Here is a 17,682-nt window from a genome sequence, read left to right as displayed (position 1 = left end):
ACAGGGTAAATAAAAAGATTTAAAACATAGAGAATTCCCCTCTGACTCTGCTTCCCAGTTACAAAACAGGAATAAATTTACCTCTTAGCATAGGGAAAATTCACAAGCTAAAACAAAAGATAATCTAACACATTTCCTTGCTATTACTTCCAATTGCTGTAATTTTAGATGGATTATTTCAGGTTCTTTTTAGGAGCTGGTTTACCTGCTTGGTCTCTCTCTTTGTCCCGAGAGGGAACCAAACAAAGAGAGCACAAACAAAACCTCCCCGCCCCCCTGATTTGAAAGTATCTTCTTTTCCCAGTGGTCCTTCTGGTCAGGTGCCAACTAGGTTAATTGAACTGATTAACCCCTTACAGGTAAGGGGATTCTGTACCTCTGGCCAGGAGGGATTTTAGGTTACTGCATACATAAGGGTTGTTACCCTTCCCTTTATATTTATGACAGGGTGAAAGGCCCAAACATCGAGACAAACGACTAATGATGTCACAAAGTGGATAATAAATGGAGGTTTCACACATTTGAAATTTGGAGTCTTTCAACAACCCCAGAGCCCTGTTTGGAAATAGATGTGGTCTTTCCGCCAGCTGCCCGCATCTGATCTGATCTGGTCTGGTGGAACCTCGACTAGCCATCGGGACTTCATTCTGATCTGCGTATTCTGGTGTTGTATGTTTGGGGTATGATTGTGGCATGAATGAGGTTTATTTTGTAAGCAATAAAGAGTACTTAGAGTATTATATACCAATACTGTGACCGGTACCTGCCTGTTCCCCCATACCATATGGAGGCCCCTGCTGCGGGTCTAATACCATTATTAAATATTTGTTCCCCGTGTAGGTTCTTATAGACTGTGATCAAATCACCCGTTAACATCTCTTTGTTAAGCTAAATAGATTGAGCTTTTTGAGTCTATCGCTAAGGCAGGTTTTCTAATCCTTTGGTCATTCTTGTGTCTCTTCTCTGACCCCTTCCCAATTTATCTACATCCTTCATGAACTGTGGACACCAGAACTGGACACAAGATGCCAGTGATGGACACACCAGTTCCAAATACAGAGGTCAAATAACCTCTCTACGCCTAGTCGAGATTCCCCTGTTTGTGCCTCCATTGCAGTCGATCAGATGAGATGTAATCAAGCCAGGGGGTCCAGCTCAGAAAGGAAAATGAGAGCATGAGGCACCCACACTACAATGCCCATGAACCACTGAAACAGCCAAGGAGGAGAGTGTTTCATGTCTAACTGAGTTTCAATTTGGTTCAAAAAAACCACCCAGAATGGATCAGTCTAAGAATGTTTATTATTGGCGGGAGACAGGTGGAGACATGCCTGTGGATGAGAGCCTAGATCTTCCATCTCCCACTCCTTTGCCTTAACGCAAAGACCATCCGTCATTCCCATGCACAGAGTTTCACATAATGAAATAGCTTTCATTTACCCCCTTGCAGGAGAGTTCCTCTTCAAGCAGAGAAATGGACAATGGGACAATTGTGGCCAAATTCGTCCTTATGGGACTTTCTAATTGCCCAGACATTTGCGTCTCTCTTTTTAGTGCCTTTCTGTTGATGTACCTCATAACCCTCAGTGGCAATGGCCTCAAATCCTAACCATAGGGACCAAGGCTAAGCTGCACAACCTGCTGGACTGCATCTGCCACAACTTCTCCTGGTAAGACATCTGCTGCCCCACTGCTACCACACCCTAGATGCTTGAAAACCTCTTGTCAGAGAGCAACATAATTTCCTTCACTGGCTGCATGTTGCAGGTCAACTTCCTGGTGGCTGTAGCAGGGAGGGAGGTTTTCCTCCTGGCGGTGATGGCCTATGACTGGTACGTGGCCATGTGTAGCCCTTTGCAGTACGTGGTCATTAGGAACCAGAGACTCTGCGTTCTGATGACTGCCAGGAACGTGGGTCACCAGATTCCTCAACTCCCTCCTGCACACAGTGTCTACCTGCACCCTGCCTTTCTGCCACTCCAACAAAATCAACCAGCAGTGTGTGGAACATGGAAGTGAAAGAGGTTTTGAGGAGAGTGATGGGTCATAAATGTCAGGGAATAGGCATTTTGGGCACCCCTTTGCAGACTCTGTAGCGACCTTCACTGGGGCACTGGTCAGCCTTGGAATGAGATTTTCAGAGCCACCAAAGGCATTTGGATGTGCAGTTCCAATCAAATGCGATGGAAATTTTGCCTCCAAATCCCTTGGGTAACTCTGAAAATCTCATCTTGGGGGTCCCAATTGCACTGATGTCACAGGGCTAGATTCTGGACTTCTCACTCAGGGCCTGATTCTGCGACTCCTATGGGGCCTGATTCCCCACTGTGCTACTCCAGGTTTATGTCTATATGACTCCACTGAATACGGATGGAGTTACACAGCACAAAGTGGAACAAAGCAGTGGTAATTCAGGCCCATTAGATAATGACTTACAGCTGTGATTTTCAAAGTGGTCTTGAGGAATTAGGTGATCTACCCCACACATTTTTAATGGGGTTTGGATTCCTGACTCCCTTTGGCCCATTTGAAAATCCAAGCCTCACTAAACAAATGGTCCCATAGATTTCAATTGCAATTTGGAGAGCAAGGACCTCGTCCTGCATTTTAACTTCAATGGGGTACCAAGTATAGGGCAGGATTCCACCCTAGCAAAACAGCTGCCACACTCCCCAGTCTGAAGAAGGGGGGTAGGAAACAGCTTGTCACTTTGAGCTGAGTCCTTATTCCAGCAGAGCATTGACTTTCACGAGCGTTGATTGAGTCAAACATCTTGTGATTCGTTCTCATTAGTTTTGAACTTTGATTAGTAAATTCACAGTAAATCAAAGTAGGGTTTTTTTAAAATTAACAGTATGTAAAAAGTCATGGCAACAATAGATCAGTCGTTCTGATTTCCTACATATGGGTCAGGGAGGTACTTGCAGTTTAAATGGTGCCTTGGGTGAAGCGCTGTTAACTGGTTGAAGGTACTTTTGGTCAATAATGTCTATTGGGCTTTTGGAATTCATGCGATAATATATGAGAACCTAATTCTCTACAGTACAGATGGCCCAAAAATGTCCAACCAAAAAATGTGCATTGGAAAATTAGGGTTTAATCAATTTTTTCCTTTACTTTTTTATTTTCAGAAATATTTCATTGAAATTGTTCCTCATCCAGACTTTCAACACCATTTTTTCTTCTGGAAAAAAAAGCTGAACATTTGTTGGTATTTCTGAAATTATTTGTTTCAAAATTGTGGGATTTTCTGCACTTCCTGTCTGTTTTCCAACTTGCAAAAGTTACTTAAGTTGTGCATGTAAGTAGCATTTTCACTTTTCCTACCTGGGAAATGTTGGGAAATGGTAAAGTGTGAGAGAGAGGGTGGCACAAAATCTTTCCCACATTTTCAACATTTCTCACCCTGGAGTTTCCTGGTGGAATTTGTCAAATGGGAATTTTTCCTGTAAAAATTGTCATGGGAAAAAATCTTAATTTTCCAATTAACTGTAATAATCGGAGGTGTAGAGTCTGGTGTACATTGTCCTGTGACATCAGTAGAGTGCCACTGATTTACACCAGTTGAAAATTTGGCCCACCATGCTTCATATCTGCTTGTCAACAAGATGTTTTTGCTTTAACATAAAGTCCAAAATTCTGCCTATTGACACACAACTTCAATATATTTGATCATTTAGAAAACAAAATTACAAAAATAAAGGAAATTATGTGGCTTGTGTTCCTTTCAGTGTTTCAAATGGCGTTTATTTTGCAAATAATTGCATCTCTGCAGTGCCTTCCATGGAAAGCTCTCATATCCATTTCTACAGACATTAGTGAATGAAACTTTCCAAGGCCTCTAAGGTACACAATGGAGCTGGTCAGAAAATGGGGATGGAATATTACTAAAGTGTTCATGAGTTCCACCCTCAGGGTATTTTTCCTCCAAACTTCATTTGACCGCTATTTTCCAACCATCTCTATTACCCCTTAGTGCAATGTAAAGATGTGACTCTGATGCACATTGTACACGTGGATAATCAACTGAGTCAGATAAACCAGTTTATTGGGGCTGGTCAAAAATTTTCCATCAAAACTTATTCCAAACAACTTGAAGTTTGATTAAATAAAATTTGTCATGGAAAGTACAGTCTTCCCTTGCAAAATATTGATTTTTCATCAGAAAACCGAAACCCCCAAAACAAAAACAAAAATGGTAGAGGGTGGCAGTTTTTGTTTGAAAATGTTTTAGTTTTCAGCAGGTTTTGGCCAAAAATTGTCCAATTTTCAACTGAAAGTTTTTAGATTTGTGATTGTTGAAAACTGAACATTTTCCCAAACCCAAAACATGTTCTGACCAGCTGTACAGATTGTTTGTTTGTCAAAACCTGTGTGCCATGGTGAGGAATGAGAGGTTGATACTGAGTGATTATTCTGTATTTCCAAAGTCTCATAGATGATATTCAGATATTTTCTTCTGTTTTTCCAACCCTTGCATGCAGAAGACTGAGATTTTTCAGAGGCCCCTGCAAGATTTGGATGATTCCCATCAGTTTTGAGAACTGGGCTTCCAAATTCCTAACGCAACTTCAAGAATTTTAATCATTGGCTTCTCCACAAACTGAGTCTACAGTTAAAGTAGTACCCCTTTTGTGTGTAGAAAAGGCCTTCTCCACCCAGGAATTTGCACCCATTTAACTGAATCAGGGCTTGTCTACATGGTGAGTTGTACTGGATGGAAATTTAATCTGATTTATTTCAAGCAACACAGCCCCCAATTGTGGACACTGTTATTTTCTTTTAGGAGTAGCGTGTTTGGGTTTAGTTTAAGTCAATTAGGAACAAATTTAAGCAAAAAAAAAATGAAAAGGACTCAGAAAAGGGCTGTGAGAATATTTCAAGGCCTGGAAAACCTGCCTTTGAGTGAGAGATTTAAGAAGCTCCATCTGTTTAGTTTATCCAAGAGAAAATTAAGAGTAGAAGTGGTCCAGAATTTTTCTGCAAAACTTTTTTCCAGTCATAAAATGCCAACTCATCAAAATCAAAACTTTTCACTGAAAGTTATCCCAGTTCTGCTAATGTTTCTCACACAGAAACAAGAGCCTAGAGTAGGCAATAGTGGATGTTGGTGATGTCGCTTCAAGTTCTTACTCTCAGGCAATTTTTTTTACTCACGAGCATACTTAATTATTGGAACTATTTATCTAGCAATGTGGTGAATTCTCCATCACTTGGAGTCTTTACATCAAGACTGATTTCTTGTCATTGCCCTGTGTTCTGCAGAAGGTCAGAGTTGATTTACTAATGGGCCCTTCTCCCCTTACAATTTATGAATGAGCCACTCATACCCTGCAATAAGTGTGTTCACACTGGAGTTTGCACCAGTCAGACTAAACCAGTTTAATTAAAATGCTGCACGTTTGTGTGTAGAGAAGGCCTCAGTTTAAAAACAACAATTGAAGTTAAACCCAGGGCTATTTCTGTGTGTGGACAAGGCTTGGAAAACAGAGAGAACATGCAAGCGCTTAAAAAACATTTGATGTCAATACCACTTTCCAATACAACTTTCCGGTTCCCATGAGACATAAAGCTGATTTAATGAGCCCATCTGAGATCCAGAGCTCTGAGCAATTCAAGGACTCTGTCCTCAAATGCCATGATTTCACGTATAAAGAGCATACCCTGCAAACCACATGTGTGATCATAACAAGATCCATCTGCACGCCAGCATGTTGGACTTCTATCTCTCCCACAGACAGTAGGTTTGGTAACAGTAGCCTCTAATAGCTCTGGAATACGTTTTGGTTCTACTGCCTGGAACTACCTCTGATTTCAATCGGATCTGTTTGTTCAATGAAATTAGATCTCATTAAAAGATTGGGTACTGGTATTCATTCCTGAATTGTTCTCTTGTTCATTTATTTTTCTATTTTTGTGTAAATTAGGAGAGAAAACTGATGCAAGGTTGGCAATACCCTGAACCCTGCCAGGACTGAGCGGGTAAGTACATGCTATTTATATTCTATTGCACCATGTGAGATGTGCCAGAAGGAAATTATAGCAAAAGAGACTATTCTGCAATTTTTGCCATTTTCCAAAGTGACATCCTGGTTAATAGCCACTGATGGACCTATCCTTCATGCGTTTATCTAGTTCTTTTTTGAACCCTGTTATAGTCTTGACCTTCACAACATCCTCTGGCAAAGAGTTCCACAGGTTGACTGCGCATTGTGTGAAGAAATACTTCCTTGTGTTTGTTTTAAACCTGCTGCCTATTAATTTCATTGGGTGACCCCTAGTTCTTGTGTTATGAGCAAATAACACTTCCTTATTACTTTCTCAATACCAGTCATGATTTTATAGACCTCTATCATATCACCCCTTAGTCGTCCTTTTCCAAGCTGAAAAATCCCAGTCTTATTAATCTCTCCTCATACGGAAGCCGTTCCATACCCCTAATATTTTTTGTTACCCTTTTCTGAACCTTTTCCAGTTCCAATATATCTTTTTTGAGATGGGGTGATGACATCTGCATGCAGTATTCAAGATGTGGGCATACCATGGATTTATATAGTGACAATATGATAAATTTTGTATACGATTCATCCAACTTGACCACTTCATGAACGATTTTATTGTCTCCACAGAGAGAAAACTGCCGCAGGGCATGGCTAGCAGGAACCACACAGCCATGACACAGTTCTTCTTTGTGGCTTTGTCCAACATCCTGGGGCTCCGAGTTTCTCTTTTTTTTCTGGTGCTGGTTTTCTACCTCATCACCTTGGTGGGCAACATCGTCATCATCACGATCACAGTGGTGGACCCTGCCCTTCACTCCCCCATGTATTTCTTCCTTCGAAATTTGTCCTTTCTGGAAATCGGCTACACCTCATCCACCATCCCCAAGATGCTGGTGAACTTCATCTCCGAGGACACGAGTATTTCCTTCCTGGGCTGTGCCATGCAAATGTATTTCTTCTCCTTCTTAGGGATCACAGAGTGCTGCCTGCTGGCCACCATGGCATATGACCGTTATGTGGCCATCTGTCACCCTCTGCGCTACACGGCCATGATGAGCAGAGGTGTGTGTCTCCAGTTCTCAGCTGTGTGCTGGCTCATTGGGATGCTGGTGGGAGTCGGGCAGACAACTTTCATATTCACTCTGCCCTACTGTGGGCCCAATAGGATCAACCACTTCTTCTGTGACCTGCCCCCGCTGCTGAAGCTGGCCTGCGTGGACACCTACAGGAACGAAGTAGCTGTTTACACCATTGCTGTTGCCTTCATCATGGTCCCCTTCCTGCTCATCTTGGTGTCCTACATCCGTATCCTCCACGCGATCCTCAGTATTCCATCAGCCGAGGGCAGGAGCAAAGCCTTCTCCACCTGCTCCTCCCACCTTATTGTGGTGACCTTGTTTTTCGGGTCCGGCATCGTGATGTACCTGAGGCCCAAATCCAGATACTCCCTCAACACCGACAAACTGCTTTCCGTGTTCTACTCAGTGGTGTCCCCAATGCTGAACCCTTTGATCTACAGCCTGAGAAATAAGGACGTGAAGGAAGCTCTGAGAAGGGTGATGGCCAGGAAAATATTCATTTGAAAACTGGGGGAATAAATAGGTTATTTATTTTCATATTCTTCTGATGGTTTTGGAGTTGCCCCTTGTAGCCCAATCTATGAATCATATATTAATTATATTGATTATTTAAGAATTCTCAGTCATCACTCTGAGGTATTCACAGGTTCTTGTTCCAACATCAGACCTGGTATTATTAAAATGGCTGTGGAGTTGGGAATTCCGATGTGTTCAGTTGCAACCCCCACACTTTAGAAATCCTTCTGTATTTGTCATAATTCACTAACACATTTAGCCAAGTTACAAACACTCTAACCCAGAGAGGTAGATACAGATACTACAGAATGTCCACCTGAACATCCATCCCTTGCAGAACAGCCTGAAATGTCAGCCATTGTCTTCCTCATCACCTGTTGCCATCATCCTGGCACAACACAAGGGCTACGCTCTCTCTCCTCTTGCCCACAGTCTGGGTTGCAACTTTTATAATCAATAGGAGGACCATGGGCCAAATCCACACCACCAGGTGCTGTGAAATCTTTTTTTCCCCCTTATTATTAGCATGATTGTTATTGCAGTGTGAAAAAAGTTTCTCTAAAGTCTGCATCTTGACCAAGAAATTTGGACCTTAATAAAAAAAAATTGAATACCCTTGTCTTACAAGGTCCAGGCCTGTAGGTTCCTTGCGTAACTGCTGAATAAAATAAATGCTAAAGCGAGCTCTAAGGGTTGCAATCTGTGAATACTGTATGAGCCGTGTGTTTGTCTGAAATCTAATATTGTACAGGCAGTCTTGTATGCATATATTGAGTTAATTCAACAGCTGGGTGTTCAGGAAAGCACCCAGGAAGATGGACAGTGACTCAGATAAGAGCTCCTCTGCAAACAGCAGGACAATTAACTGTGATATGCTATCTCCATCCACCTGCCCATAGGGGACCCACCGTAGAATCATAGAATATATCAGGGTTGGAAGGGACCTCAGGAGGTCATCTAGTCCAACCCCCTGCTCAAAGCAGGCACAATCCCCAATTCTTTTTGCCCCAGATCCCTAAATGGCCCCCTCAAGGATTGAACTCACAACCCTGGGTTTAGCAGGCCAATGCTCAAACCACTGAGCTATCCCTCCCCCCCCAGACCAGCTTCCCCAAGATCAAAAGACTGAGAGGGATTTCAAAAGAGAAACTTCCTGATTTAGAGGAGAGCCTGATTTTATGGGACAAAATTGCCTCCTGACCCCCCAGAGGCTGAGAGGTTCCTTAGGGAAGCTTAGCTTGCCTAGGGGCTTTTAACCTTGTCTCTTGCTGTTCTGCATTTCTACTGTTAAGATTAAACAACACTTTGTTTTAAACAGGCTGTTTTGGGTCACTATTATCACTGCAGGTCACAGCTCCCCAAGGGGACACACACCTCTACCGAGTCCAGTCGGACCTGCTGAGCGATCCTGGCTGGTACCTACGGTGCTGTCACCCAGGAACCCACTCTGGGCGTGGGAGAGTCCCACGATTCCTCACCAGAGAGGCGAAGGCTCATGACATTACACCTGGAGCGGGGGTCCATTCAGTGAGACCAGGGCAGAGGCTCATCTAGCCCTGAAGCAAGACAATTCTTTTCTTTTCTATCTTCTTACATTTTTTCCCTTTCTCTCTCTTCTTTTTTCTCTTTTCTCTTTTTTCATTTCCCCATTTTGGGGGGTTTTTTTAGTTTGTCTATCTTTTCCATTCTTTTTTCTTTTTTTCTTCTTCTTTTTCCCCCTTCCCCATCCCTGCTTTTCGTTTTATAAGGAGGTTGTTGACAAAGCCCTGGCTGGGATTATTTATTTGGGGTTGGTCCTGCTTTGAGCAGGCGGTTGGACTAGATGACCTCCTGAGGTCTCTTCCAACCCTAGTCTTCTATGATTCTGTGATTCTATGAATGAACCAAACTCCTTGTTGCATTTTTATTCACTCGTTCACCGCGCTTTGAAAGAAGAGTAGATTAACGCGCACTAGGGAATGTTAGTGCGTGGCACCAGGGTCTACATGGACACTCCATGTGTGTCACACTAGTGAAGGGTAGATTTATACCCTGGCTTGCCGCAAACTGTCTACACGAGCCCTGAGAAATGAGGCTGAAATTTTTCCAATCTGCCTTGGGGGGTTTCAACAGGAAATGGAAATAATTTTTGTTCTCAACGTGTGTTGTTTTGGGGGGGGGGAATGACAAAAAGCCAACATGTTCTGCTGAAAAATTCTGTGGAAAAAAATATTTTTGTCAAAAGTTTCCATGGCAAAACAAACAAACAAAACTGCTCCAAACCATTCCAGGGGTGAGCCAAAACCATTTAATGTGGATTTTGAGCATTCCCTGCAAATGCTGAGGGGCTCTGAACTGGAGTTTTGCTTTCTCCGAATACAGAGGAAAGGACAGCTGTGGAATTAGGAGCACCATTATTTTCCCCTACACAGAGAGCAGAGCATGGGCGTTCAGTCCATATATTTCTAAGTAAGGCTTCGATTTAGTCACGGAGGTCATGGATTCTGTGACTTTACTGGACCTCTGTGACGAGCAAGTTCTGTCAGCAGCTGAAGCCGGGGCTGGAACTGGGGCTGTGCACCCCTGCACCGCTGCTTGTGGAGGGGACTGGAGCCGGGGTCATGCCCCACCCCCGCCATGGGACTCCAGCTGTGATTCCTTTTCCCCCCCCACCTAGCCCTGCCCCCTGGTTATTTTTAGTAAAATCACAGACAGGTCACGGCCCCCATTATTTTTTGTTGCTCGTGACTTTTACAAAAAATAACCGTGACAAAATCTTAGCTTTACTTTGAAGAAAAAGAGAGAGAGAGAGAGAATATAGACCAGGATTCACCACAGACTCTAAGCCTGGGCCTACGCTAAGTATGTGATTGGTCTCATAGAAGTCAGTGGGATGATTCCCATGGCAAGGTTTAGCCACATATTTACTGTCTTATTGGGCCAGGCCCACAAACTCTCCATGCCAGTGTGAACACAGTGTGTTAGTGACTGTGAGTGACCCACACCACTGCTGCCCCACAGACCCACCCCAAGAGGCTTCCCATCACGTATAACTATAAGAACCACTGTGTGCCTCCGACACAGCGCCTGAGCCTTCAAGTTTCAGCCCCACAGCCCTGTCACTGGCGCGTCCCGGTCAGCGGTGATTGTTGGGGGCGGGCTCCTCTCACTTCTGAATGCAGCCCCTGTAACTTCAAAGTGACTAGAACTAGTGTTGTGGCTGCTCGGATACAGCTAATGAGACTAAGTCCCCCGGTGGCAGCCCGAGCCCGTTTCTAAAACTGCTAACAATGCCTTTTGGAGAATGGGTTAGGAACCGTGTCCCCCAGGGCCTCTGCCCTGTCACACAGGGAGAGATCACGGCAACAAATGCATATAGGCCAGTGGGGACAGACTGACAGAAAAGTTCTTCAGCTGAGGACGTTCAAGTGTTTTCCAAAAGAGGCAAAAGCAGGAAGGCGACAAGCGCAGAGAGGGCCGCAGAGAATCTCTTACTGGGAGTGTGGATTCACTCCTCTTTCATCTTCACTCCTGCAGCAGGTAAAACCCTCTCTTTTTTTTCAACCGATCTCTTCCCCCACTTTAGGCCAAGGAAAACGAACACATCTGTGTCCAGGAGTCTGGCTGTCTCAGAAGACCCGGCTGAGAGACCCAGGGGGCCATGGGCAGTGTAACTTCCCTTGCACATTACCAGCCTCCGTCAAGCTAAACCTGTGTTGGGCACTTGCTTGCCTGGTCTGACACATCCGACTGAGCCTCCATAGTCATCTTGTGTGCTCTGGTGCTACAAAACCGATGCCTGTGACTCACTTCACTCATGCAAGTGACCCTGCTGAGAGCATGTGAAAGGAGTTACTCCTGTGTGTGTCAGTGTCCTAGCTTCCTGTGACACAGCGACAAGCAATTTAAGCTGGATAGATAATGGGCTGGAGCCGGTCCAGAATTTTTTGATAAAATGTTTGTTTCATTTGTAAATGCTGATTCTTCAAAAACACTTAAACTAAACATTAGTTTTGACTAAAATTTTGCCAGGAAGGTTTGAAAATTGCAACCTGAAACCAAATTTTGAAACACTGAACATTTTCATAAAAGTCAATTCTTATTTTCCACCCAGCAGTGGTAAGGGGCTGGATGGGTGGGTGGGTGAGTGGATGGATAGGAAAGCTGATATTTTCTGTGAAAATAAAATGTGAATGCTGAATAGAACTTCTTAGAAAATTTTAATTGCAAAAATTATTGAGGGAAGGATGAGAATCAAAAGCACCAAAGGGAATTAGGGACATACGTTGATTTGAAAGTCAGGGCTCCTAACTCCCTAACACACTTTTGAAAATTCCCCCAGAAGACACATAATTTATTTGTTTATTATTTATGTATTTATTCAACAATAGTTCAAGATTTTTTTCTTGTCCATTTTCTGGCCAGCTTGACTCATCCTGAACATGTCAGGGTTGGATTTTCAACAGTAGCTAGGGGCGTTAGGCACCAAACCGGACTATCAACAGGAACTACTGAGCACCTCCCTCTCTAAAAAAAATAATTCCCCTAATCCACATTCCCACCCAAAACCTTTGTTGGTGCAGAGTTCAGGCACCCAGCACAGCCTCACGCTCTTCCAGGGACTAAACTTCAATCTCTGAAGAGCAGGAAACAAAGCATTAAGGTACATGCCACCCCTGCAGAGTAACCTTAGCTCTGCCCCTTTTGAGCTGGCCCTAGCCATTGGGAGTGAATGGATTTAAATATGCTGCTGGGTGGCTATCAGAGCATATAACACCCTTTGGGACCTTTAGAGTGACACAAACTGAACAGTGAGGGGGCAAGTCGCAAAGTAGTGCCCTTAATTTGGGACATTTCCAAAAGTTGCTTTTAAACAAGACAGGTCTGCTCAGAAAATGACAGTCTTGGGAGATTCCTCTTTAGCTCAAATACCACCATCTCTGGTTAATTTCCCTTTCATGGGGGTTAGATTCATTCAAGGCAATGACCTCATCATCCATCTAAATAATTCATTTTTATTTTAGGTCATTAAAAAAAGAAGCTATAACATAACAAAGGTATGAATTTTCCATGCAAAAAGCAATATCAAGCTCATGTGTTTGACTTGTGAGTTTGTGCACAGGTGTTTGATGGGGAGTCCAGGGCTTTATTGCACAGTAATTGCTGGATGTGTTTGATGTAAGATTTATGTGTCTGTAAAAGTCCTCATGTATGTTTATAACTGTCATAAATATAAAGGGAAGGGTAACCACCTTTCTGTAGACAGTGCTATCAAATCCCTCCTGGCCAGAGGCAAAACCCTTTCACCTGTAAAGGGTTAAGAAGCTAAGGTAACCTCACGGGCACCTGACCCTAAATGACCAATAAGGAGACAAGATACTTTCAAACCTGGAGCGGGGATGAGGAACAAAGGGTTCTGTCTGTCTGTGTGATGCTTTTGCCTGGAACAGATCAGGAATGCAACCTTACAACTGTTAGTTAGTAAGTAATGTCGTTAGAAAATGCATTTGATTTTCTTTTGTTTAATGGCTGGTAAAATAAGCTGTGCTGGAGGGAATGGATATTCCTGTTTTTGTGTCTTTTTGTAACTTAAGGTTTTGCCAAGAGGGATTCTCTATGTTTTGAATCTGATTACCCTGTAAAGTATTTACCATCCTGATTTTACAGAGGTGATTCTTTTACCTTTTCTTTAATTAAAATTCTTCTTTTAAGAACATGATTGATTTTTCACTGTTCTTAAGATGCAAGGTTTGGGTCAGTGTTCACCTGTACAAATTGGTGAGGATTCTTATCAAGCCTTCCCCAGGAAAAGGGTGTGTAGGGGGATATTTTCAGGGAAGACATCTCCAAGTGGGCACTTTCCCTGTTCTTTTTTTAAAACGCTTGGTGGTGGCAGCATACAGTTCAAGGCCAAGGCAAAGTTTGTACCTTGGGGAAGTTTTTAACCTAAGCTGGTAAGAATAAGGCTGGGGGGGGGTGTTTTTCCCCCTGGAGCCGCTAGAGACTTTTGGAACTCGGGCGTAGAGATGGTCTGTCGTTCGCCCTCCTGTCTCTCGATCAGGAGAAGGCGTTGGATAGAGTAGACCATGAGTACCTCCTGAGCACTCTGCAGGCGTTTGGATTCGGACCTCAGTTTGTGAGTTTTCTCCGGGTGCTGTATGCCTCCGCGGAGTGTTTGGTTAGGCTCAACTGGACCCTGACCGAGCCGCTCAGCTTCGGGCGAGGAGTGCGGCAGGGGTGCCCCCTCTCAGGCCAGCTGTACGCTCTGGCGATCGAGCCTTTCCTCTGTCTCCTCCGCAGGAGGTTGACGCTGCAGGAGCCGGAGCTGCGGCTGGTCCTGTCGGCGTATGCCGATGACTTACTCCTCATGGTCCAGGACCCGGGTGATTTGGCAAGGGTGGAGGCTTGCCAGGCCATCTATTCGGCAGCCTCCTCCACCCGAGTCAACTGGGTCAAGAGCTCTGGCTTGGCGGTGGGGGACTGGCGGCAGGTGAGCTCCCTCCCACCTGCGCTTCAGACCATCCGGTGGAGTGCGGGTCCACTGCTCTACCTAGGCGTTTACCTTTCTGCCACGCACCCTTCCCCGCCGGAGAACTGGCAAAATTTAGAGGGCGGGGTGATAGAGCGGCTCCGGAAATGGACGAGGCTACTCCGATGTCTCTCCCTCTGAGGGAGAGCACTGGTGCTTAACCAACTAGTCCTGTTCACGCTCTGGTACCGGCTCAACACCCTGGTCCCGGCCCTGGGTTTCCTGACCAACCTCCGGACAACGATTCTAGAGTTCTTTTGGTCAGGAATGCACTGGGCCCCTGTTGAGGTTCTTCATCTACCCCTGAAGGAAGGAGGGCAGGGCCTGAAGTGTCTGCACACTCAGGTCCATGTCTTCCGCCTCCAGGCCCCGCAGAGGCTCCTTTATAGTGCAGGTAGTTCGACGTGGAGCATATTGGCGCACGCCTTCCTGCGCCGTTTCCAAGGGCTCCGATACAACCGGCAGCTCTTTTCTCTTTCTCTGAGAGGTTTTCTGTGAGACCTCTCCAGGCTGCCGATCTTCTACCAGGACCTCCTCCAGACCTGGAAACTGTTTTCAACAACCAGGTCCGTGGCGGCCACTGTGGGAGCAGATCTCCTCGCAGAGCCCCTGCTACACAACCCCCAGTTCCATGTGCAGGTGGCGGAGTCCCGCTTGGTGCGCCAGAGTTTGGTCCTGGCAGAAGTCACGAGAGTCGGAGACCTCCTGGACTACGACCGGGGAGACTGGCTGGATCCCCTGACGCTCGCTCGGTGCATGGGGATCTCCAGACCTCGTACCCCCCGGCGCGTACTTCAGGAGGTGAAGGCCGCCTTGACGCCCGCTGCTCGGGCTTATCTCAACAGAGCCCTGGGCGAGGGCGCACCCCACCCACCCTCTACCCCAGGCCTGCCGGACCTTTCAATTGGGCCCCTACCCCTTAGATACCAAAAAACCCCTCACCCTTTCACTGCGAGCCGGCTGCCTGAACTGCAGCCGGTCAGCTTCCAAATCGCACCACGGAAATATTTATACACACTCATGCTTCACACCCTTCACGCCCACACCCTGGTGTCCCACCCCGATACAAAGTGGCGGGACCTACTGCCACCCCTGGAGGGTGAGCAGCCCCGGTGGGCCAGCCTGTATTCCACCTTGATCCCGAGGCCCGTCGGGGACATTAGTTGGTGGCTCCTTCATGGAGCTGTGAGCACGGGCGTGTTTTTGACATGGTTCACCCCCATCCCGGATACTTGCCCTTTTTGCAACGTGAGCGAAACCCTGGCACACATATATTTAGAGTGTGCCAGGCTGCAGCCCCTTTTCTGGCTCCTCACGAATATTTTACTACGCTTTTGGCTACACTTTCCCCCTCACCTTTTTATTTACACACTCCCCATCCGTGGCCCCACAAAGTCGTGGGATCTCCTGGTTAACCTCCTCCTAGCCCTAGCTAAAACAGCCATTTATAAAACCAGAGAGGGGAGGCTGGCCAATGAAGCGTCCTGCGACTGTGGGGCCATTTTCCAATCCTCAGTACATTCACGTATCCGGGCGGAGTTCCTCTGGGCGGCGTCCACCGACTCCCTTGATGCCTTCGAGGCGCGGTGGGCGCTGTCCGAGGTTCTCTGCTCAGTGACCCCGTCCGGTTCCCTCCGTCTGATCCTTTGATTGAGGGGAAGAGCGAGAGACCCCGGCCCCAGCCGTTGCCACTCTGGATACCATCATCACTGTCACCTAGGAGGGGTCCCATCACACGTGGGTGTACGTCCCCTCCACCCCCAAACCGCCCACCCCGCAGCCGTGCCCATCTTGTTGGGCACTCTCAGGAGAGGAATAGTTGGTGACACTGGGCGTGGCACTCGGTAACTCGAGGGGGTGGAAAACCATGAGTGTCGAGGAAGCCCCCCCGGCTCTGGGCCCAGGCAAGCCTGAACACTTCTCTCCCCTGAAGGCTGCTGTGTTATACATTGTGTTTGCTTTTGTTTTGTTGCATAGCTTTGTTTTATCTTCTTTTGTTATTTGTGTAAGTGTGTTACGCAAATAAATTTTTTTCTGCTTTATAAAAAAAAATTACTCTCCTATAGCCATCTGGCCCAACCCTGTCACAATAGATAGAATGAATATGGGAAATACCAGTGGCAAAATCAGCCCTTTGGTAGGTGGTGCATTTTCCTCACTAATTTCAGTCCCTGATCTCTGCATGGTGACCCAGGCAGTGGGTGAGCCAGCAGGTTAGAGACATTCCAGGATTTAACTATGGACAAATGCCAAAGGGACTGTGTACTGGCTGAAGCACGGTACCTTGGAGCTGAATGTGTCTTGTACATAATAAACCTTCCCAGATGTTCAGGAGCCAGCAGGAACATTCCCCCCCTTGATATCCCCCACCCTTTTGTTTTGTTTTAAACAAACGATTGTAGAAAGCAAACAGACCTGCTTGTGCTACTTCATCCCTTTTGCTAAGCGAAGAATCGCGTTGGCAGCAGTACTGCTGATCTTCCCTGCGTGCTCTCATTCCCACTACAACCTGCTCATATTTAATGGGCCTCCTCCTCTTAATACACTGGGGATTAACATCAGAGAGTCGCTGTTTACTGGAGAAAACATCAGGCACTAGTTAACTCTGACTGGTCTCCCCAGTGTGAATATTTTGCTTTTTGTTGGGAGAACCCCTCTCTGTTGGCTTCCATGCAACATTTAATCATGCAATAGCTTCATTGTCTGTCTATCCATCCAGTGGTGAGCTGGAGCCGGTTCACCCCGGTCCACTGGAACCAGTTGTTAAATTTAGAAGCCCTTTTAGAACCGGTTGTCCGCTGAGGCGGAGCGGAGGGGAGCTGGGGCGGGAGGGTGTGAGGAGGGCTGCCCGCGCAGCAGGAGGTAACCCGTGGGGGGGGCGCGCAGGGGAACTGCTCCCCGCCCCAGCTTACCTCCGCCTCCCTGGGCCTGAGCGCGAAGCCGCTACTTGCTTCTCAGCCCTCCCAGGCTTCCTGCGCGAACAGTTGATTCGCGGGAAACCCCCGGGGGGAGCGGAGAAGCAGAGTGGGGCGCGCGTTCAGGGGAGGAGGCGGAGCGGAGGTGAGGTGAGCTGGGGCAGGGCGAGGAGCTGCCAGTGGGTGCTCTGCACCCACCAAATTCTCCCGTGGGTGCTCCAGCCCTGGAGCATCCAGGGAGTCGGTGCCTAAGGCTCCACTTTTGATGTGATCGGTGGGGGGAGCGGCTGCTCCCCCTGCTCCCCCGCTAACTACGCTACCCCACCTCTCGGAGCCAGAGAAACCTGCCGGATGCTTCCTGCAAGCCGCCCCGGGTAAGCACCGCCGGGACTCCCCACCTCACCCCCCGGCAGGTCCCTCTGACTCTTAGGGGCAGAGCATGGTGGGCACCCACTACAGTGGCCCACGAGACCCTCCTGCCCGGTTCTGGGGGCAGTCAGGGGACGGGGGAGGGGGGTGGATGGGGCAGGGGTCCCGGGAGGGGTGTCAAGGAACACAAGGGGTTGGATGAGGCAGGAGTCCTGGAGGGCGGGGGCAGGCCACGACCCCCTTGTGCGGTGAGGAGGGAACCGGTTGTTAAGATTTTGGCAGCTCATCTCTGT

The 17,682-nt window shown here is 46.7% G+C and overlaps 1 protein-coding gene across 3 annotated transcripts; it reads left to right on the top strand.

The window, feature by feature from the left end:
• The first annotated feature begins 1,474 nt into the window (after positions 1–1,474).
• On the top strand, positions 1,475–7,585 carry LOC141997445 (olfactory receptor 10A4-like). 3 transcript variants are annotated; one of them, XM_074969824.1, is made up of 2 exons: positions 1,475–1,553; positions 6,723–7,585. In XM_074969824.1, exons 1-2 carry the CDS (start codon positions 1,475–1,477, stop codon positions 7,583–7,585), a joined length of 942 nt encoding a protein of 313 aa, XP_074825925.1. The 3 variants fall into 3 exon arrangements, with proteins under 3 accessions (XP_074825925.1, XP_074825927.1, XP_074825926.1); XM_074969826.1 differs by having other exon boundaries at positions 1,505–1,538; XM_074969825.1 differs by lacking the exon at positions 1,475–1,553 and having other exon boundaries at positions 6,647–7,585.
• Positions 7,586–17,682: the final 10,097 nt, after the last annotated feature.

The sequence above is a fragment of the Natator depressus genome, chromosome 13 (genome assembly GCF_965152275.1).
Source record: "Natator depressus isolate rNatDep1 chromosome 13, rNatDep2.hap1, whole genome shotgun sequence".
Lineage (NCBI taxonomy): Eukaryota > Metazoa > Chordata > Testudines > Cheloniidae > Natator > Natator depressus.
Note: the sequence above shows the minus strand (reverse complement) of the source record. Positions and strands in the feature narration are given on the sequence as shown.

Bases quoted from the DNA above. Each gene is read 5' to 3' on its own strand.
- LOC141997445 (XM_074969824.1), top strand. From the start codon at position 1,475: ATGGACAATGGGACAATTGTGGCCAAATTCGTCCTTATGGGACTTTCT. The intron at 1,554-6,722 runs GTGCCTTTCTGT...TGGGGCTCCGAG, and splicing joins CATTTGCGTCTCTCTTTTTA to TTTCTCTTTTTTTTCTGGTG.